The following is a 24254-nucleotide window of genomic DNA, read 5'->3' as shown; positions in this document are numbered from 1 at the left end:
CATCTTCCAGCTTGATGTAATTGGTTCTAGATTTAAAAAAGAAAACAAAATAGAAAAACAAGTTGTAGGCCATACTATTAAGCACCATATACACTTAAAAATGGTCTCAATTAGTGCCCTGCAGATGTCACAAACTCCTGCTCCCAACATCCCTTACCACTGACCAAGATGACAATATCTGCAAAGCAGAAAACATATCTGGGGTAGCTGTGCTGGCCATATACTGTAGTGAAGTACAATAACATCTAAAATCCACCAGTGATACCTTTATTGGACCAACCAACATGCACAATATACATATTGCAAGCTTTTGAAGTTCCACTAGCTTCTTCATCAGTCAAGTTGTTAAAAACCATACAGGAGGAAACAAATTGAAGATGTTAGTCATAGGCCTGCATTTTGTTGTTGTTCTCAGTTCACATGGTATGGAGGGGTTAACCTGCAGATTCCTACACTCCTACTATAAACACTTTAAGCACACCCTGACTATACTGGAAGACTGCTGCTAGGGGATGGATGTTCCTTCCCCAGATTTTTCTAGGCTTAAGAACAAGCCTTCTAGCACAGGACCAACCAGGAGGGCAGCCCACTACAAAAACAGGCAAGCTATACTTTATTTCAAAGGTAGGAAATGGCAAAGCACCTCCTCTGAGTATTCCTAAGAAAATCCTATAAAATTCATGGGGTCATACACACAAACATGGCAGCTGCTGGAGGAGTTCTGCATGCTCCGAGGATTCAGCAGCCAGGCAGAAGCTTTATTTTCAAAAAGGAAAGACGATAAGCACTTCCAAGGAGAGCTGCCGGTGCATAAAGCTGTCTTGGAACAGGTAAAAGCTGTGACAAGAACAAAAGCAGAGAGGATGGCATTGGTGGAAGGGGGAGGATATATCTGAGCTCAGTTTTCTTCTACCCTCCACCCGTATGGCATCAACAATTGGCATCAGAAGAAGAGGTGGGGGGCAGCCAGTTGTCTCATCTCCTTCTTCATTGTGCCTGGATTCATCACCAGCTGTGAGCTTCCCTGAACAGCAGCAGCAGCAGCATCTTCTGTTGTATTTTAATTGCTGTGAGGTGCTGTGGGAGCCCTTTTTGGGCTGAAAACAAGGATAAAAATTGGAAGAAACCTGAGAAATTAGGAATTTCCACAGAGGGCGTGGAGGAGGAGAAAAAGAGGAGGAGGTCAAGCAGCCCCTGTCCTCCTCCCTACATGCAAACTGAGGGCTCAGCAGGCTTCCTGGCCTACTCATGGCTGGCAATAGAAAGGTGAGAAGAGGACAGTTGGTTCATATCCAAAAGGCCATCAGATCCAACCCCCTGCTCAGTGCTGGAATTCCAGCTAGAGCATCTCCAGCATGTAGCAGGCTAGCTCTTTTTGAAGACATACAAAGGAGGAGACCCGCCACATCTCTAGGCAATTGGCTCCATTGCTGAACTGTTCTTACCATGGAGGAATTCCTTTAATGGTGTATTGAAATTTGTCCTTCTGTAACCTGAAGCCCACTAGACCTACCCTGCTTCTACCCTCCAGGGGTAGGAGGCTCATAGAGTTGAAAAAGACCACAAGGGCCATCAATCAAAGCACCACCCACAGATGGCCATCCAGCCTCTGTTTAAAGATCTCCAAATAAGGAGCCGTCAGTACACTCCGAGGGAGGGTGTTCTACTGTCAAATGGCTCTTACTGTCAGGAAGTTCATCCTAATGTTGAAGTGGAATCTCTTTTCCTGTAGTTTGCATCCATTGCTCCATGTCCTGTTCTCTGGAGCAGCAGAAAAAAAACTTGCTCCATCCTCAATATGATATCCTTTCAAATATTTAAACAAAGCTATCATATCACCTCTTAACATTCTCTTCTCCAGGCTAAACATTCTACACTGAATGGCTGAAGTTGGCAAGCTGCACTTTGACTTCTCTTCCTCCCTCCCTCTTAATTGACTAAAATGTGCTCCCAGTTAACATATCTGCTACAGTAATAAAATATAGGATTACCACATCTCAGAGCCTGGCCCTGACTCTCCAGTTTTCATGGGTTATCTCCTGGCAGGAGAAAAAAATGCAGATTCTCTAGTTTTGCTCCGCTCAGGGCAAGATAAAAGTGCTGTGTATAACTCTTTAGTTCCCTTTGTAGAGCAGCAGTTTATGACACTTTGCAAGGCTTGATTGATTTTGTTACATACAACAACTCTCCATGGCGTCTATATATTCTCTTAGTTAGCACATTCCTTCTCTCTTAGTCCTGCTGCCAGGACTCACCTTCTGTTCTGCATCTACTTTCTTGCTAGAAGCAAGTGGGCCAGAATAAATTGTCCTTATCTTGTCTCCCTAAGTAGGTGAGAAGGAATAACAGCCTAATTTTATCTTCATCTGGAAACAGCTTCATTTGTTGTTGTGTGCCTTCAAGTTGTTTCTGACTTATGATGACCCTGAGGCAAACCTATCACAGAGTTTTCTGGTGCTGAGAATGTGTGACTTGCCCAAGGTCACCCAGTGGGTTTCCATGGCCAAGCAAGGAACTGAACCCTAGTCTCCAGAATAGTAGTCCAGTGCTTAAACCACTGCACCACACTGGCATAATGCTTAATGATCTCACCAAGGGCTGTCCCTCAGTCTCACATTTTGGCCCAAAAACCTCAGGCCCTAAGATGATCCTGAACTGGCAACGTTAAAAAAAAGGAATGGGTGTCTGCATCAGAGCTCCAGGATTATTAAACTTATGCAACCTAAGGTACCTGAAACTTAGCATGGACTTGAAAATAAGCTGAAATTGGCAGTCCAGTCAGCTTCTTTACATGGTGTGGCATGGTATAGCATGGGGAACCATCTTATACAGTACTTTCCCTCAGGTAACACAAACCAATGCTTATGAAACAGATTTCTTTGCAAGGAGCAGAGGAAAGACAGGCACAAGACCACCCACCCAACTCCATGACTGAGCAGAGATTCAAACCCATATCTCCCCAGACTAAGTCTAATGGGATAGTCCAGATGCTTCATACTACAGCTCTTCCACAGTTTACCTCTGGCCATGCAGACCGGGGATTAATGGGTGTTATTCTCCAAAAATCTAGAGTGTGCCAGGCTTGCTACACTATACAACACAAGCTCTTGTTATAGGGAGGTACAATTCACCTCAGTTAAGTGCTTTCATTCCCTATTAATGGCAATGGTTGATGCTTAACTCATCTGTTGAAATCAACGGGACTTGATTTGGCTGGTTTGATACCCTTAGTTGCCAGCACATCCATCTATCCACTGTGCGCACACATCCAGTGCTTGCAAGAAGGTTCAGGCCTGCCATGGTAAATCAGCTAGTCTCTGGGTGCTGCTGCTGGGTTGCTTTCCCTCATACCACTTCTGATTTATTATCGTTGTTGTTGTTGTGTTTATGTTTATTTACATCCTGCCTTCTTCCCAGTACAGGGACTCAAGGTGGCTAAAGACCAGTTCTCATCATGACCCTGCTGTTTCTTAGCCCAGATTACACTGCACATGTGAAGCATGGTGCCTTCAAATTGCTGCTCACAAATCCAAATAACAATTGCTTTGGTAATAAGAGTTCAGGTTGATCAAGAAGGGCTGTGAATTCTTGCTGTTGTGGTGTGCCTTCAATTTGTTTTCAATTTATGGTGATCCTAAGTTGATTATGGTGACCCTAACTTATGGCGATTCCATGAATGTATCATGAGGTTTTCTTGGCAAGATTTGTTCAGAAGAAGTCATTGCCTTCCCCTGAGGCTGAGAGCATGTGACTTGCCCATGGTCACCCAGTGGGTTTCATGGCCACCTGGAATTCGAACCCTCGCCTCCAGAGTCATATTCCAACAGTCAAACCACTATGCCACGCTGGCTCTCAAGGGCTGTAAATACAGTACAACAAAACAAGTGTTCTCTTTAGGCTGTGTCCTACCCAGGCAACTCCTTTGCTGTATACTCTGTCCCAGAAAAGAAGCCAAACATCTGGGTTTAATAAGCTGAGTGGTCATACAAATTGGTTCTAACATGGATGGTTTTCCGGGATTTGCCTCTAGGCTTGTGAGCCAATAAAGAGCATGTCTCCCTCCATTTCTTCCTGAGAGCCAGTGGCACATAGTTTTCACATAAAATTGTGGTGCATTGGCGTAGACCATATGCTTTGAATCAGAAATGCAAATGGGATTTATTTGGATAACCCAAATTCCTGGCTATGCTTGTTTGAGGAAACTGGGAGCTGTAATCCAAAAGAAAAACTGGGGGGGGGGGTCACTTTTCCAAACTCTGCCTTACATTCAGAAAGTGCTGGGTTCCATCCTGATTTCAGATTGAAAAAAGGACCAGGTACTAGCAAGCAATGGGACAGCAGGGCTCGGAAGAGACCCCCCTGCCTGAATTTCCAGAAAGCTTTTGCCTGTTAGTTAGAGCAGGAAATACTATGGTGGTTGGACAAATAATCTGATCTTGCTATTATCCATGCTGAAACTAAGTTGAATTCACCAGAATGGCTCATGATGCTGAAGTTGCAGTTGAGAGACATAAATAATTTGGAATTAGTAAATTAGTAAATAATTTGGAATTATTACATTAGGCAGGAAACTGAGCATCACCCTTCTTCTCCCAGTGGTTCCCCAGTGTCAAACTATCCTGTTGTCTTCAAGCTTGGCGAAGGATGCTCTCTTATCACCAGTGCTGAAGATTCCATTCCCAGGCTGTAAAATGTCTTGGGCCCATCCTGCCCAATGAATGGTGGTGTATGTTGCTTGCCTTTGGGATGCTTCCAACTTATGGCAATTCTAAGGCGACCCTTGGAGTTCATGGGGTATCATGGGGTTTTCTTGACAAATTTATTCAGAGGGAGTTTGCCATGGCAATCCTCTGAGGTTGAGAGACTGTGACTTGCCCAGGGTCACCCAGCGGCTTTTCATAGCTTAGTGGGGATTTGAATCCTCCTTTCCAGAGTCATAGTCCAATGCTCAGCTACTACACCATGCTGGCTCTCCTGCTGGAAACTTTGGCCACGTAGCAACAGAACTGATCTCCTGGTTTATTTTCCCAGGGCAGTTTTCCAGTTAAAGTACCTCTCAGATATTATCACCACTTTCTCCATCCTGTGACAGCCCTTACAAACTGTCTCCTACCCATCTTTCCCTAGAACAGATGCCCCAGAGCCACCACTGTCAGCTCTCCAGCTATTTTCCAGCTGTAGGCTACAAATGGATTTTGATGCTAGTCCACTTCTGTCTTGTCTTGGTGACTCAGCGAGGAAAAGGTCTAAATGGGGGCAGTTATGTTTCTTTCTCACGTGGCTTCCTGATGGCAGCTTTTTTTTTATCATTTCCAAATGGAAAAGGGTTTTCCTTTCAATGGGTTGAGTGGTAAGAAGAGATGGTTGTTGTTGTTGTTGTTGTTGTTGTTGTTGTGTGCACCTTCAAGTCATTTCTGACTTATGTCAACCTTAAGGTGAACCTATCACAGGGTTTTCATGGCAAGATTTGTTCAGAGGGGGTTTGCCATTGCCTTCCTCTGAGTGTATGACTTGCCCAGGGTCATCCAGTCGGTTTCCATGGCCAAGGAAGACAGGACCTAAAATGAGAGTCAGTCTGGTGTAGTGGGCTGAGCATTGGATATGACTCTGGAGGCCAGGGTTTGAAACCCCACTCAGCTATGGAAACCCCCTGGGTCTTGGGAAAATCACATTCTCTCAGCCTCAGAGGAAGGCAAAGTAAAAGTACTTCTGAACAAAATTTTGCCAAGAAAACTATAAGGTAGCCTTAGGGTTGCCAACATGAAGGCACACAACAACAACAAATGTTTCTTCCTCAAAGGATTACATGATGGCAACTCTTTGTTTATCCCTCTCATAATTTCCATACGGAAAAGGGTTTCTTTTCACTAGGTTGAGGGGGGAAACGAAGACAGACCCTAAAATACTGCCCTACGTATGGGGTGGTGGTGTTTCTGTTTGTGTTCCCTCCAGGGGATTTTCTAGGGGTCCATTCATACCACACAAGTACTGTGTTATTATTCCACTTTAACTGCCATGGTTCCATTTTAGGTAATCTTGGGATTCACAGTTTAGGGAGGGAGACTGAGAGCTCTCCTCCTCCAGGGAGCTCCTTTAGTGCCTCTGATGATGAAACCCCAGGATTACATAGGATGCCAACATGGCAGGTCAAGCAGAATCAGAGTGATACAATTCTGAGGTGTGAATGGGTCTTAGATTTTACTTGGAGCCTGCCTATGCTGTCTCACCATCCTAGGCAGCTACCTTTGCTCAGGACTGATTTAAGATATTGTTGTTCTGTGCCTTTGTTCTTTCTAACTGATGGAGACCCTAACACAAACCTATCATGGGGTTTTCAGGGGCTGAGAATGTGTGACTCCCCAAAAGTCACCCTGTGGGTTTCCATGACCAAGCAGGGAATTGAACCCTGATCTCCAGAGCTGTAGTCTAGTACTCCAACTATGACATGCCAGACCTACAGCATTATCTCTCATTTCAAATGTGTGCTATTCTAACAGATCGATGACTGACTGATTGATTGCATTTAGAAGCCTCCTCCTAATCTGATACTCTCTAAAGTGGAGCTGATTTAGCTTGTGTTTAACTCTGGCATCTCCAGTGCTGCTTAGGACTCTGCTGCATGTGCACTGGGGAGCAGAGTTGGAGAGAGTTGTTTTGCAGCTCAGCCAGGCTGCTGCCACCCCAATCTACCCTGGTTTTCCCTCTAGCCTGTCATGCCCTGCATCTGCCCCTGCATAACCCCTAGCCTGCCTCCAATAGGCATTTCCTTCCCTCCGCAATCTGCTGCTATCCTTTCTCAAATCACCTAGCAGCAGTCTTCTCCATGCTTCTCAATAATTCATATGCTGTTGGAACTGTTTTGCCAAGATGTCCTAATTTTGGAGACTATCTTGGTTTGGGGAGGTGCCCTTCCCCACTCTTTCTCCTTTTACACCCCCACACATGCTGCAGGAAAAATGCAGGGGACACCGAGGAGGGGGAAAGCGATAAAGAGATAGATACAGAGACACACATGTTCCCATCATTTCTGTGACTGGTTTTGCTGCATTTTGAGTGGGCGTTAGATGCTTAGACACACAGTGGGTCCAATCCTGTGTTTTTTGTGTGAGCCCAAATCCAGAATATTTAACTCCACGTTATGAGTGATGCAGCATAATCCAACACATTCACCCAGATGTTCAAACATGTACCAGGCCTCTTAAAAAGTAGAGGGAAAGCAGAACAATAAGTCATTCATTTGGTATTTCAGGATTCTCTGTTCCTGGCCTGCAGATGTGCTCAGCACCGACTGTTAAACTAAAGAGGTGGTTGCCAACTTCACAACTGGCCACTGTGGCTGTGCCTTTAACAGCAATTTGATTTGTAAACTTCGTAGGTGCTCACGTGTACATCAGCGCCTTGAAAAGCCTCATCTATATTGATTTCAGCAGACTGAGCTGTTGTTGGCTACAGGCACCAAAGCAAGCCAGGCTTTGGAAACCTTTGGAAACATCCCTGAAACCTGTGAAGCAAGCAGAAAGGAAAGAGCATCACTGATTCTGCACTTAGCAACCATTAGGTATAAGGGTTTCAGCCCAAAACAAGTGACGCTCAGGTGCTAGTGGAGGATAGCTCATCTATAACTGTGTAAAAAAAGAACAGTGGCTTGAGGTGATAAAAGCTTCCCCTACCAAAATACATTCTTCTAGATAAATAATCAGAAGCCTAAGCACCCTAAAGGCACCAGATCCCATCTGTTCTTGGAAGCTAAGCAGGGTTAGGTGAATGCTTGTATGGGTGACCACCAACAAATACCAAGTCCTATATATCAGAGGCAGGAAGTGGCAAAACCACCTCTGAATATTCATTCCTTTAAAAAAAAACCATGAAATTCATGAGGTTGCCATAAGTCAACAGGCAACTCGAAGGCATTCACATAGGCACACATACATAAGCAATCAAAGCACAATTTTGTTTTGAGAGAACACAATATATGGCCCTCAGTCACTCCCTGTTGGACCTCTGAAGCCTATTGGAACTGAACTCTCAAATGCCCACAGCCTAAAACAACAACATCAACAAATGTTTCATGGCTTCAGAGGCTGTTGGTTCCCCTCTCTGCTAAGCAGTGGCAAAGAAATAGTTATCACAGTGGCAATTAGTAGGGGATAGGAGAGGTTTTCATTTACCTACTTACCCCCCATCCCCATGATCTCTTGATCTTAATAGGCATGGAGAAGAACCTTAAACCTCTCCATCCCCGCCAGCTGAGATGTGTAGGAGGAAGGAAATGGAAGAGCACATCCATGTCCAAACTCTTGGCTGCCAGCAGATGCTCTCCTTAAGGCTGAACAAGTTGTACATCCCTTCTTTATGCTGGCAACACTCCTGCTTCCCTTTATTCTTGGTCACCCTAAAAGCACACTGAATGCAACTGGATAGTCCCAACGTGATCCACAGAAATCTCACTGTTTCCCAATAGGCCTGCTCTAGGTAGGACTCACAATAGGAACCAGACCCATATACTTCTTCACATCTAATGTTAGCAAGTGAATGTGATTTATGAAGCCGAAGGCTTTCATGGCTGGCATCCATAGTTTTTTCTGGGTTTTTTTGGGCTATGTGGCCTTGTTCTAAAAGACTTTATTTCTAATGTTTTGGCAGCATTCCTAACGTTTCTGCCCCTGCCCCTATAATGGATGTGTAGAAAAGGGTATTTCAGCAGCGTTTGTTGTTGTTGTTGTTGTTGTAGATTTCAGCAGCTGTTCCTTGTTACCTAGGACATTATCACACAAGGCTTTTAAACACAATTAAAATTAGAAAATACCATAGTACCTTTGCAAATACTTATCATACAAAGTTGTTGCTGCTATGCCTTTGAAAAATGGTTAAAATGTCCCTTTTCATTGATGGAGAAAACCTGTCAATACGTTCCCAACTGCGCTGCTTTGTCATTACTCTGCAGGTGCGATGCATCACTTCCATGGCAGTTACGTTGTCTCAGTGTCTCCTTCTCGTCCGCTGTTCTACCTTCCCCTTGTTATTTCCAAGCAGGCTGTTTTCCTTTTCCTTTCTTTTTTATTAAATTAAATTATATTAGCAGGGAACTCTAGGACTGTATAATAAATATTAAAAACTGAAAGGCATGCTGGGTAGGGCATAGGGCAGGAAGGCAGGGTTAAGGAGAGTGTGAGAGACTGTTGATGGCAAAAACAGCACATTTACACTACTGCGGTGATGTGTGATAACAATGTTCTCAACCTGGTATGTTTCCATTGTCCTTTACTAACAAGACTGTGGCGAGACTAAGGGTTGTGTGATAATGCCTCTGGGAGTGCCCTCTCAGATGCCTTGGTTAGGCTAGCAATGTAGAGGGATTCTGGGAGCTGAAGTTCAAACATTTGGAATTTGAGAACTACTCCTCTAAATTTCTCTCTCAGCGGCAGGACCACTTGAAGTCATACAAAATTCTCACACATCAAAGCATTTACATATGAGAAACAAGTGTAGGCAACCTGCAGATAGGTCATGATGACACATACATGTGTGCTCTCCAACTGTCATGATTTGACAGGGACAGCACCAATTAATTGTCTGTCATCCCACTTTTTCAGGGGATTTTTAAAAAAATCCCAGCTTCACTCTCCCTCTCCTTTGTCCTCAGTTTATTTCAGTTGCTGCAAACTGAGTTCAAAGTGCAGAAGTAGCTGGCAATAATTTAACTTAGCAGGGGGAGCGTCCAAGATCCAGAGGGATCTTAGCTTCCAAGATCTGGTGGGATCTGGCAGTCGTGTTCCTTGTGCTGGTGTCACCTAGTATGGGTGCCAGGGGGGTGGCAATGGCAGATTGCCCTGTCCTGCCTCCTGCCTGCTGTGACCAGTCAAAAGCAAGCCAAGACACTGAGGAAGTAGGGGCAAACATGCACATACCTTTCCTTCCTTCTTTCCCTGGTGATATTTGATTTCCCTGGTGATATTTCCCTGGCGATTGGATTTGATATTTGATGTTTTTAAATTTGTTGCCTGCTTATTTTTTTATCTAATTCTATTTTGTATTATTATCTGTTGTTTTATATGTATTTTGTAGAATGGACGCCATTGGCAGGTTTTATTTTTATTGATTTTATTGTTTGTATGTACAGCACTGTGTAAATCTACAGCGCTATATTAATAATAATAATGATGATGATGATGATGATGATGATGATGATGATGATGATGGTGCCTTGACTAGCTCACCCACTTGCCCTCTCCTTGCCTGATGTCTTGGCTTGCTTGGACAAATCAGCCAAGGCACCAGGGGCATGGTGGGCCCAAATATACCCACGCCACATTCTCTGCTGCCTTGTATCCCTTGACTAAGAGAGCTAGGACAACAGAGAAGGGGCAGGCACCAGCAGCAGTACTGCATCCAGCCACACAGTGGAAGGAAGAACCAAATGGGTATTACCTCTCCTCTCAGATGTCATCTGGTGTGGTTTGAACCCTCTGCACCCCGCAGTGACACCACTGGGATCTAGTGCCTTATTTAGCCCTGCCTTGTTGTTAACCACCCTTGAGTTGATCTTGATCCATGGTGACCCTCTGCATGAGACATCTTCAAGAACCCCTGTCCTCCACTACTCTGCTTAGTTCCTGTAGATTAATACCTGTGACCTCTTTAATAGAGTTTATCCATCTAGCATGCAGCCTTCCTCTCTTTCTGCTTCCCTCTCCCTTTCCTAGCATTATTGATTTTCCCCGTGAGTCGTGTCTTCTCATGATGTGTCCCAAGTACAACAGCCTCAGTTTTGTTATCTTGGGCTTCTAGGGACATTTCTGGCTTGATCTGCTCTAGTGCCCATTTGTTTATCCTTTTGGCTGTCCATGGGATCCTCAGCGCTCTTCTCCAACACCACATTTCACATATATTGATTTTCTTCCTATCTTCTTTCTTAACTGTCCAGCTCTCACATCCATACACAGCAATAGGGAAAACAATGGCTTGTACAGTTCTAACTTTTGTGCTCAGTTGTATAACTTTGCATTTTAGGATCATTTCTAGTTCTTTCATAGCTGCTTTCCCCATTCTTATCTTACTCTGATTTCCTGGTCCTAGCCAAGTAAAAATTATCCCTAAATTACTGCAGGCTACCCTGAGCAATACTAGTGATCTCAGCCTACATCCTGCCTACCCCTGTGGTGAAGTGGGGAAGTTCAGCTGGTACAACTTCTCAGGTAAAAGAAACCTCACCTACAACACAACTGTTAAAGGCAGAAGAGCCCTGTCCTCTTTTCCATCTGGCTATCCTAGCTCCGATTCACTTTTAAAACTACTAAATCTTTTGAATGAACAACAAAGAAATAAACCTTTCCCTTCCATGAAGACTTTGCAGGGACTGTGAAAACGCAAGGGGTGGGGGGGGGGAGGTACATTGAAGCTTCTCAAATATCAGTTTGGAGGGTCACAAGAGTTGACTTTGCCCAGCACATGATGGAAGTAAGAGGGATTTTTGTGGCATCCGTCAAAGCTTGGGAGAGTCAGCAGGAAGCGTGCTGGCCAGATAGTGCTGCCTGGCTCTGTCTTGCTATTTTTATATCGAGCAAATGCTGTGTCAGAGGACAGCATCCGGAGATGCTGAGCCTTCTGAAATACCAGCTGGCAGGATGACAAAGTGGGCAATTGCTCTCAGCCCAGCTGGAGACAAAGGAAGGGTGTGAATGGAGGAGGGAGACCATGCGGGACCTCTAAGCCACAGTCCAAATGCCATTCCTGGGGCCAGAGGGGTGGCATATTACAATGTTTAGTCACAGTGTGTCTGTTGAGCACCAGCAGAGTTCTTGTTTTAGCACATTATTTAAAATATTAAAATGGTTCTTCTTCCTCTGCATCATACATGCAAGGTTGGACTGAGTCAGACCATTGATTCTTATAGATTGCAACCCTAGATACAGCTATTTGAGAAAAAGCCATAGTTAAGGTGGGCCATCTCAACATTTTTTAAAGCACTCTGGCTTTTAAGGAACCAGTGTGGCATAGTGATTTGAGTGTTGGACTACTACTCTGGAGACCAGGGTTCAAATCCCTGCTCAGTCATGAAACCCACTGGGCGACCTTGGGCAAGTCACGCTTTCTCAGCCTCAGAGGAAGGCAAAGACAAACCCCCTCTGAAGAAATCTTGCCAAGGAAATCCCATGACAAGTTTACCTTAGGTTTGCTGTAAATTGAAAACAACAATAACAATAACATTAACAGGGCTTTTAATAGTTTTAAACTTGAAATTTAGGAGTCTGGTTGTATCTGGTTTAAATATTTTGCCTTCATTTGGTTTTACGGTATTTTGATCTGCAAACTGTTTTAGAGGGCCCTCTAGTTTACATATGCTTTTATGAGAATGGGAATGGAACTGATAAGTGAGTAAAAATGCACAGGGCTGGAGTCTTCTTAGCCCACTGTCAAATGATCTATGCAAACTCTCAGCTTTAGATCTTACACCCTGAGATTCTATTTGGTTTTTTTAAATGACCCTGTGATTCTTAGTCAACCCAGCCCATAAGGTAGAGTCACCAAGGGGTCTAATGCTTTCTTCCATCTCACTGGACCCCAACATACACTTTCCTGTTTTTCCAACTCACTGCCTGACTGCCAAAAGCAGACAGACAATTTGGTAATCTCATAGGTTGAGGAGAGGAGCTGGGTCACCTTGCTGATATTGCTGGATTGCAACCCTCAGCATGTCTCACCTTTAGGGAGGCTGGCTGTTGTTAGGACCTGCAGTCCAATGACATCTGAATGGCTGCATAATTCCTACTCCTTCAATCAAGGATGGGGATTTTGTGACTTTCCAAATGCTTTAGGACTGCAATTCCCAGCATTCCTCACCACTGGCTTTTTTTGGTTATGTGCGATGCCATACTTGCCCATTCCTGTAGTAACTTTATAGATGGGATATCTGTGGCATATGAGGAAGACAAGGCACACCCTCCCCCAAGATTTGCCAGCCTAATTCACAATAAATTTCAAAGTATTCAAGATGAAATTGCCAAAAAAACCCCAATGCATTTTGTTTGTAAGGAGCACATGTGGTCTCTTCCAGCTCTATGATTCTATATAGATCATAATAGACAGAGACCAGGCTACTGTGTTTATATACATAGGGCTTGGGTGCAGACAATTTGAAAGACAGCCATATTTATAGTTCCTAGCAGAGTAGAGAGAGAGGCAGTGTAGTATAGTGGTTTGAGTACTGGACTTGGTGATTCACACTCTCTCAGCCTCAGAGGAAGGCAAGGAGAAACCCCTTCTAAAAACATCCGGCAAAGAAAACTCCAGTGATAGGTTTGTGTTAGGGTCAATATCAGTCAGAAATTACCTAAAGCACACAAGAACAACAGAGGAGAGTAGACAAATGAGTGTGATATACATATGTGTTAACTCGCCAATTAACAATTGATTCAGTAAATCTACTTTAGGTAGAGTTGCCAGTTCAGGATCATCTCAGGCCCAGAGGTTTCTTGGGCAAAACGTGAGACCTAAGGATGGCCACTGGGGATGTCATTAAGCATTAGGCATGAAGTACCAACTGTAGTTGCTCACAGCTGTCATTTTAACCCAACTACCAACCTAACCACCTGCATATTTTCCTGTTTGGAAATTTAAAAAATCTTAGTTAAAGGGGATGTTCCTAGATGAATGTGAAATGGGGGGATTCTTCTTTCTGCATTACTTAGAGATAGTATAAAGGCATTTAATCTAGACTGTAGCCAGAAAATGGATGCAGAGCAGAGGGTGAGCCCTGGACCCCCAATTATTAGGAGGGAAGGAGCAAGCTAAGTGACCACATGAAAGCCATAGAGAGTCTTGCAAGCTGCAGCAGCTAATAATTTAGCCAATGGTTTCCCAAACTCTGGTCCTCCAGGTTTTTGGATTCAGTTCCCAGAAAACCCAGCCAGCTTGGCCACCAGTCAGGAATTCTGGGACCTGAAGTCCAAAATTTCAGAGGGCCACAGTTTGAGAACCAGTTATAAGCCTTGTAAATGGGCAAGCTACTGCTTTAATAGTTGAACTGATGGTTTGGAGACAGTCCTTTCCTCTTTTCTGGAGATGAACCTACCTAAACTGGAAAATTTGTGCGCTTGTCTCCCACCTTTAGATGACTCCTGAAAACTGGGATTTGCCTTGCGATTTGGCCGCTGACTCTAGCTGGGATTCACCATAGGTTTTGGGCTGTATTCGCTGTAAGAGCTTGCCTGGTTTTTTAGTTCCTTAAGAGAAGGACCTCAGGTCATCATTGTCACAGGCACGATTGGTGAAGGCACATGAGAAGGCCTCCTGGGTGGCTGCTCCCTGGCTGTGGAATTCCTTCCTGAAGAAGAGTATCCTTTTTTGAGACAGACTTTGAGCTATTAACTGTAGTGGCATCACTAGGGTTGGCATCACTCAGTGTGGAACTCATGGTGTCCACCAACCCCCCGTGACTTCCTCCGTACCACACCATACGGCTCCTTAGTATGTTTTGTAGTAATGTTACTTGTAAACTAATTCCAGTTATCACTGAATGTAACTCAGTTATAGTTGGGACATAAACAACTAGAAAAATTAAATTATAGATTTAATTACAATATCATGTACCTAGTTTCATGTGGTTAAAGTGAAAATGTACATCTACATTAGGGTTGCCCATAGCACCGGACCTCAAACAGGAAAATGTAGGACAAAATTTTCAAATGTAGGAACACAAATGTGCCCTCATTTGAAAATTATGTCCTACATTTTACCTCGCGATCGCGGCGGGGGCGGAGGCCAAGCGGCGAGGGAAGCCTCCACTTAAGGAGGCTTTCCCTCCCCGCCTGGGCCCCGCCGCGATCAGAGGCCAGGATCGGGGCCTCGCCTCGTTCCTGCCCCAGCGGGGCCAGAAGGAGGCGAGGAGCCCCCGGCGAGCGCTGCGGCCTCGCCTCGTTCCTGGCCTCCGCGGAGGCCAGGAAGGAGGCGAGGAGCCCCCCCGGCGGCGCGCCGCGGCCTCGCCTCGTTCCTGGCCTCCGCGGAGGCCAGGAAGGAGGAGGAGGCTGCCAGGAGGCGGGAGGTTGGCGCGGCTGCGCCCAAGAGCGCCGCCCTCCCAGCAGCCTCCTCCGCCTCAGGCCTCGCTGCCCTCCTTTTCCTCCGCGTGACCATGCGCGGGGGAGGAGGAGGAGGGCAGGCGAGGCCCCCGGGTTGCCCAGCAACCCGCTGCAACCGGGCTTTTCCCGGTTTTTGGCTGCACCTGTGCCGTGACGGGCAGGTGGAGCCCAAAACCGGGAAAAACCCGGTTGCAACCGGTTATGGTAACCTAATCTACTATATTTACATGTACATACCGTAGTTTCATGTGGTTAGAGTGGAAATTTGGTTAAATGAATGTTTTAAAGATAGTTTGAAATATTTTTTTTAATTTAAAATTAAGGATGTAACAGATGTATTTCTTTTTTAAACGGAGGCCTCTCCTTTCTCCTCACACTGACCCTTGCCCATTCCCACTATCTCTTCCACTCAGTCCAGCATTTTAGGAACAAAGGTGAATGCCACAGCCCATTTCTGTCAAAGACAGATATTTGGAGAACAGTGGTGTCACCCCCCCATCATTCCTTCAGGTGTCATCTGGTGTGGCCCACATCTTCCGTGCCCCCTAATGATAATCCTGATTATCTGGTTGCTACTTAAGGGTCTATAAATGGGGATTATTGTACCTGTACTCAAATCCTCACTGGTACCCGGGTTACGAAATTAATTCGTTCCGCCGCCGCTTTCGTAACCCGGGATACTTCGTAAGCCGAATAGCCCATAGGCGCTTGGGGAAAAAGCGCGGCTGCGCCGCGGCTCCATTTAAAACAGCGCCGGGTTTTTTCGTAACCCGAAAAACCTTCGTAAGCCGAACAATAAATCCCTATGGGATTTATTCGTATCCCGAAAATTTCGTAACCTGGGTATTTCGTAACCCGGGGGACCAGTGTAATATGTAGTTTTTAATCTTTTACTGTTTAATCTTGTTTTAAGGGGGCATTATATATATATATATTATATATATATATATATTATATATATATTGGATGTATTTTAACTTGTTGTACGCCACTTTGATTGCCTGGCAAAAACGGGATAGAAGTAAAAAATTATTTATTATTATTTATTATTATATTTTAACACTGTTAATTAGTGCTATTGTTCCTCTGTTCTGTAAGTTTCTACTATTATGATAAGGTTTAAAAGCATATTTTGTTTTAATCTATGTTTTGAGTGCCTTGGGTCTCATATTGGGAGCAAGGAGGATTAAATGAAATGAAATGAAATACGTGAAAGCCGAGGAAGAACAAGCACAGAATCTAAACAAAATGGGGTAACCTCTCCCTACATTACTTTCCTGTATGAGCCAATCTCCGTGGGCATATAAATGCTAGAAGCCGCTACATCAGGGGTAGGCAACCTGCGGCCCACAGGCGGATGCGGCCCGGCGAGGCCTTGGGACTGGCCCCAGCCTGGTCCTGCCACCGATTGCCACCGATTGCCGCCGGGGCCTTTGGCATCTCGCGTGAGGGGCATGGTTGGGGCAATTGTCTATAGAAGCCTCAGAAACATGCATTTATCTTAACATTTTTTAAAAATAGCAAAATCCTCTTTTTTATTTAAAAGTGCCCTCCATTTGAAAATCATCCTACATTTGTCCCTGTTTTTTATTATTTAATTGTATAAAAAAATTATTTATTATTTATTTTTGGCTTCGCCCCCCCCCCCCCCAGTTGTCTGAGGGACAGCAACCCGGCCCCTGGCTCAAAAGGGTTGCCTACCCCTGAGCTACATATTTCAATAAATAAATAAATAAATAAATGGGAGCGGTATGGCTTCTTGGCTGATTTTGGTAGGGGCGCCTTTTGTCAAGTAGCCCCATGCCATAATGGGCAAAGCTGGAGATTGGTTGGCCATGTTGTTAGATGCCAATTCCTGGCAAGGATCGATTCTCTCCCAAATATTAAGAGAGGGGAAAGGGTTCTGGCTCCCTACCATGGCTTTCCTTCCCTCCTCAACCCCCCTTCTCCTCTTATTTCGGAAAGTGGAGAGCCTTCTTGTATCCCCAGGGCCCTTGTTGGCATCTGTGAGCATCCATTAGCAGCCACGCTGACCTCCCCCTCTCTGCATCAGCCCTCCAGGCTTGGTGTTTTCTTATTTATGAAGCCTCTCTGAGGCAGCCAAATGGAAGCATTCCCCACTTACATACACTTCCAAGTCGGCATCCCCCATTCTTCCAAGCCAAGTGACTCACAAGCGGGTGAGGGGGGAGCTGGTGATAATGGAGGAACATTTCATAGAGGCTCTTCAACTGTTTATACCTTTAGGGTTATCATGAAACACAACCCCAAAATGGTGTCACACCAAAAAAGTGGGCAAGGGCAGAAACAAAGAGGAGAACAAGTACATTTCATAGAATTATACAATTGGAAAATAACTCAAGACCTTGTAGGAGTTTGGGATTTCATCTGACATGGCCATGCTAGTTTATTAAAACTACAAAGTGAAACATCTAATAGCATCATGTTTGGGAAGACTACTCCCCCTTCCCCCAACTCAGTTCTCTCCAAACACACTGGACTACAGAACCCATCATCCCATCTTGACTGCACTGGAGAGTGTTGTAGTCCAACACATGGCATCAAGCTGAACAGAATAAGGGGCCATACTAAGCTGGACATAGTTCAATCATCGTTGGAAATCTCCATTCTGTCAGTGCAGGAAGGAGTGTGGAAAGCAGTTCCAGCTTCTTGAATTCCTCAGATTCTGAATGTCATGCCCTTCCTTATTTTCTCCAGATAATCAGTTTTATTCCTGTTTTGAATCTGTGTGGAAACTTCTGTAGATATATAAGAGATGTTTCCCAACATTTCGTTGCACTTTAGAATGGTTGGGAAACAAGACTGAATGAAGGGGATCTGTAGACTGGAAGAGCAGACCTGATCTGAAAGGCTGGAATTACTAGAGGTACAGAACAGCCTGGTATTTGTTGGCAGTCTCCTAGTCAAGTAATAACCAGGGTTGCTTAGCTTCCAAAGTCAGACAGAGGACTTAAGTTAAAAAGAACTGGCAAAACCACATTTGAGTATTTCTTGCCTAAGAAAACCCTATGAAATTAATGGGATTGACATAAATTGATAGGAGACTTGAACAGTTGCTTATTATTGTTATGGTGGCCAGTAAACTAGAGAGGTAAGAGTGAAGAGTAATCCAAGGGATATTTTGAGGGGGGGCGGAGTGCTGTTGGAATGCCGAAGGGATGGTGGAGCTGAGGAAAAGCCAGAAGCAGAACTGAAGACAGAAAGTGGATTTGTGTGTATATAATTTGTTTGAAGAACTGGCAGCTGAGATGTATTGCAGAAGAGGGCAAGGGCCTTCTTGACCTGCTACTTTCAGAAGGTATCTGGATAGACACTGTAGGAAACAGAAACAGATTAGGTAGGGCTTTTGGCCCAATGATCAGCTATGGTGACATTGGAGTGTGGCCAAGGGGGGGGGGGGTGGTTGAGATAAGAGGACAGTTGATCTGGAGGAATATTTTTCATGACAAGAGAGAAAAAACAGACCCCAGCAAGACACAATGGAAGGAGGACAAAGAAAAGATGGAGTAGGAAAGGATAGTGCAAGTGGCTGGAACCGTATGATATTTTATGGACTTTTGGGAGTTCCTTTATATAAAATATGTCTCAGTGCTTCTGTTGTCTGGTCAGACTGAACTTCTAGGTGCTGGTAAAAAGGAATGTTGCTATGTTGATGGAAATTGTCAATAGTGCTGCTGGCCTGGAGAATCCTGTAAGGAAGGGAAGAGGCAAGAAAGGGAGGGAGAGAGGGAGGAAGGAAGTCAGGAAGCCACCCTCATTAGACCTTTCTATTCCTGACTGACATGAATCTACATTGTCCCTCTACATTCGCTGGGGTTTAAGGGCACAGGACCTCCGTGAATGTGAAAAAACCACAAATACCAAAAACACTATGCTTTTACCTGAGAGAACACATCTCTAGGAATCTCTAGGTCTTCCAGTGCAACTCTGTGGTCAACATCTGCCAGACATTGACCATAGAATTGAGCTGGAGGAGCTACAAATGCCTAGTGGAGTGTTCTCTCTAGGCATCTCTAGGTGCTTCAGTGCGACTTTTGGTTAAAGTTGACCATAGAGTTGCACTGGAGGACCTAGATATCCCTGGAGATAACACATTAATAAAATCCATGAATAACCAAATCTGCAAAAGTCAAAGCAGCAAATGTGGAGGGATGAGTGTATATTAGTACTGAATATGGGTCTTATGAACCAGTGTGATGTAGTGGTTTCAGTACTGGGCTAGGCCTCAGGGAGACCAGGGTTTGAATTCCCCACTTAGACATGGAAACCCACTTGGAGCAAGTCACACTTCCTCAATCTTAGAAGAAGGTGGGAAACATCCTCTAAATACTTCTTACCAAAAACCCCTAAGATATGGTCACCATAAGCTGAAGTCAGTTTGAAAACATAACAAGAAGAATGAGCCTTAAAGAGGATGATTGGGTAACTCTCTTGGCTTAGGAGGCAAGGCATATTATGGCTAAGAAGACAAACCACAGTCAGAAGAGGATCCCAGCAAGTTAAGGTGGGGGGAAATTGACCAGGCCTTGGTTGCTGGACTAGGTGGTTTGGCAGTTGTGCATTCTCTCATAAAAGCAAAATAATAATACTGTAATATTATTTTTTAGAGGCATCCCCACAAACGTATTAGCTTTTATTGGTCTCACCCTCACAATTTTAACTCCATTGTGCTGCATCATTCCCAGTCGCTATATTTGTTAGAAGCACATGTTCCCCATCCTGATAGCATGGGTAAGCTGATCCAATGGCAAGATGTATTGGTGGTGCGTTGTCGTGCAAACGGTTGTTGTGTCATTTGTCCTGCAACAATCTGCAAGCCCACTGGCTCTTTGTGGCTGGTGTTAAGAGAGGATGGTTCACAGCGATGACCTTGTAGATGCACAGCCTCTGTGCCAGAAGAGCCTGTGATCCAATGGAGTGGTTGGGTACAGTGCCACAAGACCAGAGTGTATGGGAGAGAACCTGGGATGCTCGTGCACTATCATACAATTTGCTCGTGCCCCTGAGCCTGCAGGCTGCTCGCTCCCCATCCCACGAGTCCCTGTGGGCCGGGCTTCCCGTCTGCCCCGTGAGCTGGGCTGGGTTCATCAGGAAGGTGGGGTGTGTATATGTGTGCGTGTGCGAGAGATGTAGAGATCGAGATAGAGTGTGTGTGAGTGAGCCAGTCAGTGTCGCTATTGTCCAGCAAAGCAGACACTCTGCATGTCTCTCTCCAACTCCAGTGTCTTCCTGCTCAACGAGGTAATGTGCCAACATCTCATGGGGCAGGGTGGGGTGGGAAAGGAGGAAAGACTTGCGGAGTAACTTAGGAAGTGGGCATATGGTGGCAGAACTGTGGACTGTAGCATGGGAAAAGCAAAGGCAGTACAGTACTATGTGGCTGGGTTGGCTCATCTGGTTAGCCAGGGCTGTCAGGAAGAGTTCAGAAGGAATCTGGCAAGTAGGCTGATGCTGTTGTCCCATGAAGCACAGAGCAGGGTGGGTGGGTGTGATGTGCCGTGCAGAGCTGCCCCAAGCTATTTTGCTGCCAAGACAAGAAAATGCGCTTTCCCCCATGTACAGCAGACTGGGAGCTGAGGCTTACTTAAGCACAGGTGACAGGATTTTGTTCTTCACTGCATCTCAAGGCAACAACTTGGTTGGGTGTGGGGAGTTCAGGACAGACTGTGTGGCACCCCAGCTTTCTCCTCCAACAGCAGGGATCTGCCAGTGGCTTTGGTGAAATAGTGGGGGATGAAGAGAGGAAGCTGCGCTTTCTGCCCCTCCACCAGCAGCTGCTGCCTGAAGTGATAATCTCACTCTGTGAAAGGGCAGGGTGGGCGCCAGTTCTTTCCCCAGTCCATAGTTGCCCCTTGTCCAGGGCCTAAGGCCCATGCCCTGCACTGCCCCCTGCTGGATAAATGTGCTCAGTGTAGGAAATCCTTCATCAGCACAGCCTCTATCACGTACTCCCTGTTTGTTATTCTTGTTATTAGCTGCCCTCAGTTGACTTTGACTCATGGTGACCCTGTTGATGAGATATCTCCAAGATTGCTGTCCTCCACTGACTTGCTCAGGCCCTGTATTCTCAGGCCTGTGGCCTCCTTGATCAAGTCTAACCATCTGGTGTGGGAAAATTCAAAGACATGACCATGTTAGTCTGGAAAATCAGTATGTGAAGGGATCTTGTAGCACCTTTGAGACCAGAATCATAGAATTATAGAGTTGGAAGAGACCATAAGGGCCACTAACGGATCGACTAACTGATAGAAAGAAGTTGGCAGCATGAGCTTGAGCCTACTTCCTCAGATGCATATTTAGATGTATCTGGCGTGTAGTCTTCCTCTCTTTCTACTGCCCTCTACTGCCCAGCATCATTGTCTTTTCTAATGATTCACTATTCCTCATGATGTGGGCAAAGTACGACAGTCTCAATTTAGTCATCCTGGAGTAACTACTGAACAGGCCACTGTTTTGGCAACCTCCATCCCTGCTCTGTTGTCTTCAAGGTTCCCCCATAAGCTTCTCAGGTTGCCAAAACAGTGGCCTCTGCCTGACCCCACAGGTCTGGAACTATCAAGATTCAAGAGGCTCTTTCACAACCAGAGTTTCCACTCTCATTGTGGCACATGGGCATGCCTGCTCAACACACCCACTCTCTGCCTGTTTTTCTACTGCATTGTGCCTCGGATGCCAACTAAACTATTCCATTTTTGGTCCACCTGTGAGGGGCATTGGTACTGTTCTTATAGGACTATGCTTCCTATCTGGAAATTCATCATTCCCACTATCTCTGCAATGCATTCAGGGTTGTTGTTGTTGTTTTTTTTGGAGGGGAGGAGGGTGTCTCCCTGCTTCCCTTCTCAAATCCACCATTTCACAGTGTAATAAATATGAAGTTCAGGGGCACCAAAAGTCCCATCCAGGTGGAATTACAACCAGCGGTCTGCAATTATATACACTTGGCCCTCCGTATCCACAGATTCTTTATCCACAGAGTAAAGCATCCACAGCTTGAAAATACTCCAAAAGATATACATTCCAAAAAGCAATCCTTGATTTTGTCATAAGGGAGACCATGTTACTGTGGCACTGTATTTAATGGGACTTGACAGTCCAAGGATTTTGGTATCTATGGGGGGGTCCTGGCATCAAACAGCAGATATCACAGGCCCAGTGAATCTGAATAATCATATCCAAATGATTTTTAAAAATTTGAACCATTCCTGAACAATGGAGCTCAAGCCCTAATAATCACTGTCTAGCCATCCAGGACATTATTAAGAAGCTGGAGCAAAGGGGGATGGGGTGGGAGCCTAGACAGGCAAATTCCAGCAAAGGAAATGAGGAGGAGCAGCTTGAAGGAACTGAGAGTGACTCTACACTGTAGAAATAGTGCAGTTTGACACCACTTTAACTGCCATGGTTCCATCCTACAGAATCCTGAACTTGTAGTTTTGGTAGAAAAGGCTAAAGGCCTTGTAAAACTCCAAATCCCAGGATTCCAGGGATGGAACTACAGCATTTAAAAGTGATGTCAAATTGCATTATCTCTACAGTAGTGTAGATGCACGCTGAAGAAGAAGGTGAAGAATGACAGAGGAAGGAAGAGCTCTACTTTGGGCTGTGTGTTCAAGAGGGAAAAGTGTAACTTGATCCCCACAAAAAGAAATGTCAGAGTTGTCTGGAAATGTAATTCTTCATTCCGTTGGTGCAGGGAGTGCCAGTAGAAACACAGTCTGCACATGCTCCGGAGTGTTCCCAGTGCTGGAAGATGATCTGTTCCATAGGCCTGTTGGGTTGAGGAAAGCGCTCAAGACGCCCACATACACACAGATCCACCCATCTCTCACCAGAGTGACACATGTCCTCCTTTTCCAGCATTTGTCCTACATTTCAACCTCCTGTCCAAGAGAAATCCCCAAAGGTCTGCCATTTTGAGCCTGACTAAGAAGCATGACTTTCTATTTCTACGAGTGTTTTTTAAAGCTTTTCATTAGTCATGTCCTCCAGTCTTCCAGAAGGTCCTCCATTTTGCAGTGCCTTGTCCTCGAGATGAGGACATCTGGTCACCCTGCAAGAGAGGAACTTTTCGAGCACCCACATTTCAATCCTATGTCCAGGAGGAATCCCAAAAGGTCCTCCATTTTGAGCAGGACTGAGAAGCTTGAATTTACATCTCTATGAATGTTATTAGCTTTTATATGTTGTCATGTCCTCCATTCTTCTGGAAGGTCCTCCATTTTACAGTGCCGTGTCCTCCACTGTCTCCCACCCTCCCCAGTTTTCTTGATTTGTGACATTTCCTCTTCCTTCTCCCCACACCCTCCATAAAGAGACTTCAGCCGGATGAGTATCGAAGGGGCCCTGATGTTCCCATGACCTACATCACCCGCTGCAACTTCTTCTCTCTCTCAATCCCTCTGGGTCTTTTCTCTCAGTCCATTAACGCTGGGAACAGAGAGATGGGGGAAAGGGGGTTGGATGAGGAGCCTGTGTGGCCTAGTGGCTTGAGTGTGTTGGGCTACGACTCTGGAGACAAAGGTTTGAGTCCCAACTCTGCCTTGGGATGACCTTGGGCAAGTCACACTCTCTCAGAGGATGGCAAAGACAAACCCCCTCTGAACAAATCTTGCCAATAAACAAAAAGCATCTTGTTTGCTTTAGGGTCACTATAGGTCAGAAACGACTTGGGAAGGCACACCACAACAACTGGCCATGGCAAAAGACCCCCTCTGAACAACTCTTGCATTGAAAATTATTCAAAGATATAGCTGTGTTAGTCTATAGAATCAGTATATAGGGAGATCTTGCAGCCCTTCTGAGACTAAAGAAAGAAGTTGTCAGCAGGAGTTATAGCCTAGACCAGGGGTAGGCAACCTGCGGCCCGCAGGCCGGATGCGACCCGGCGAGGCCTTGGGACTGGCCCCAGCCTGGTCCTGCCGCCGATTGCCGCCGATTGCCGCCGGGGCTTTTGGCATCTCGCGTGAGGGGCATGGTGGGGCAATTGTCTATAGAAGCCTCAGAAACATGCATTTATCTTAACATTTTTTAAAAAATTAGCAAAATCCTCTATTTTTTATTTAAAAAGTGCCCTCCATTTGAAAATGTCATCCTACATTTGTCCCTGTTTATTTATTTATTTAATTGTATAAAAAATTATTTAATTATTTATTTTTT

The 24254-nt window shown here is 45.1% G+C and overlaps 1 protein-coding gene across 1 annotated transcript in view; it reads left to right on the top strand.

The window, feature by feature from the left end:
• Positions 1-20233: 20233 nt before the first annotated feature.
• The window catches only part of CACNB3 (calcium voltage-gated channel auxiliary subunit beta 3), a 57746-nt gene continuing 53725 nt past the window's right edge, over positions 20234-24254 (top strand). Inside the window, exon 1 of the mRNA XM_042451794.1 lies at positions 20234-20336. Within this exon, the coding sequence (XP_042307728.1) occupies positions 20298-20336 (39 nt within the window). The 5' untranslated portion in view covers positions 20234-20297. The remainder of the gene's footprint in view (positions 20337-24254) is intronic.

The sequence above is a fragment of the Sceloporus undulatus genome, chromosome 2 (genome assembly GCF_019175285.1).
Source record: "Sceloporus undulatus isolate JIND9_A2432 ecotype Alabama chromosome 2, SceUnd_v1.1, whole genome shotgun sequence".
NCBI classification, from domain to species: Eukaryota; Metazoa; Chordata; class Lepidosauria; order Squamata; family Phrynosomatidae; genus Sceloporus; species Sceloporus undulatus.
This window is presented reverse-complemented; position numbering and strand designations above follow the sequence as displayed.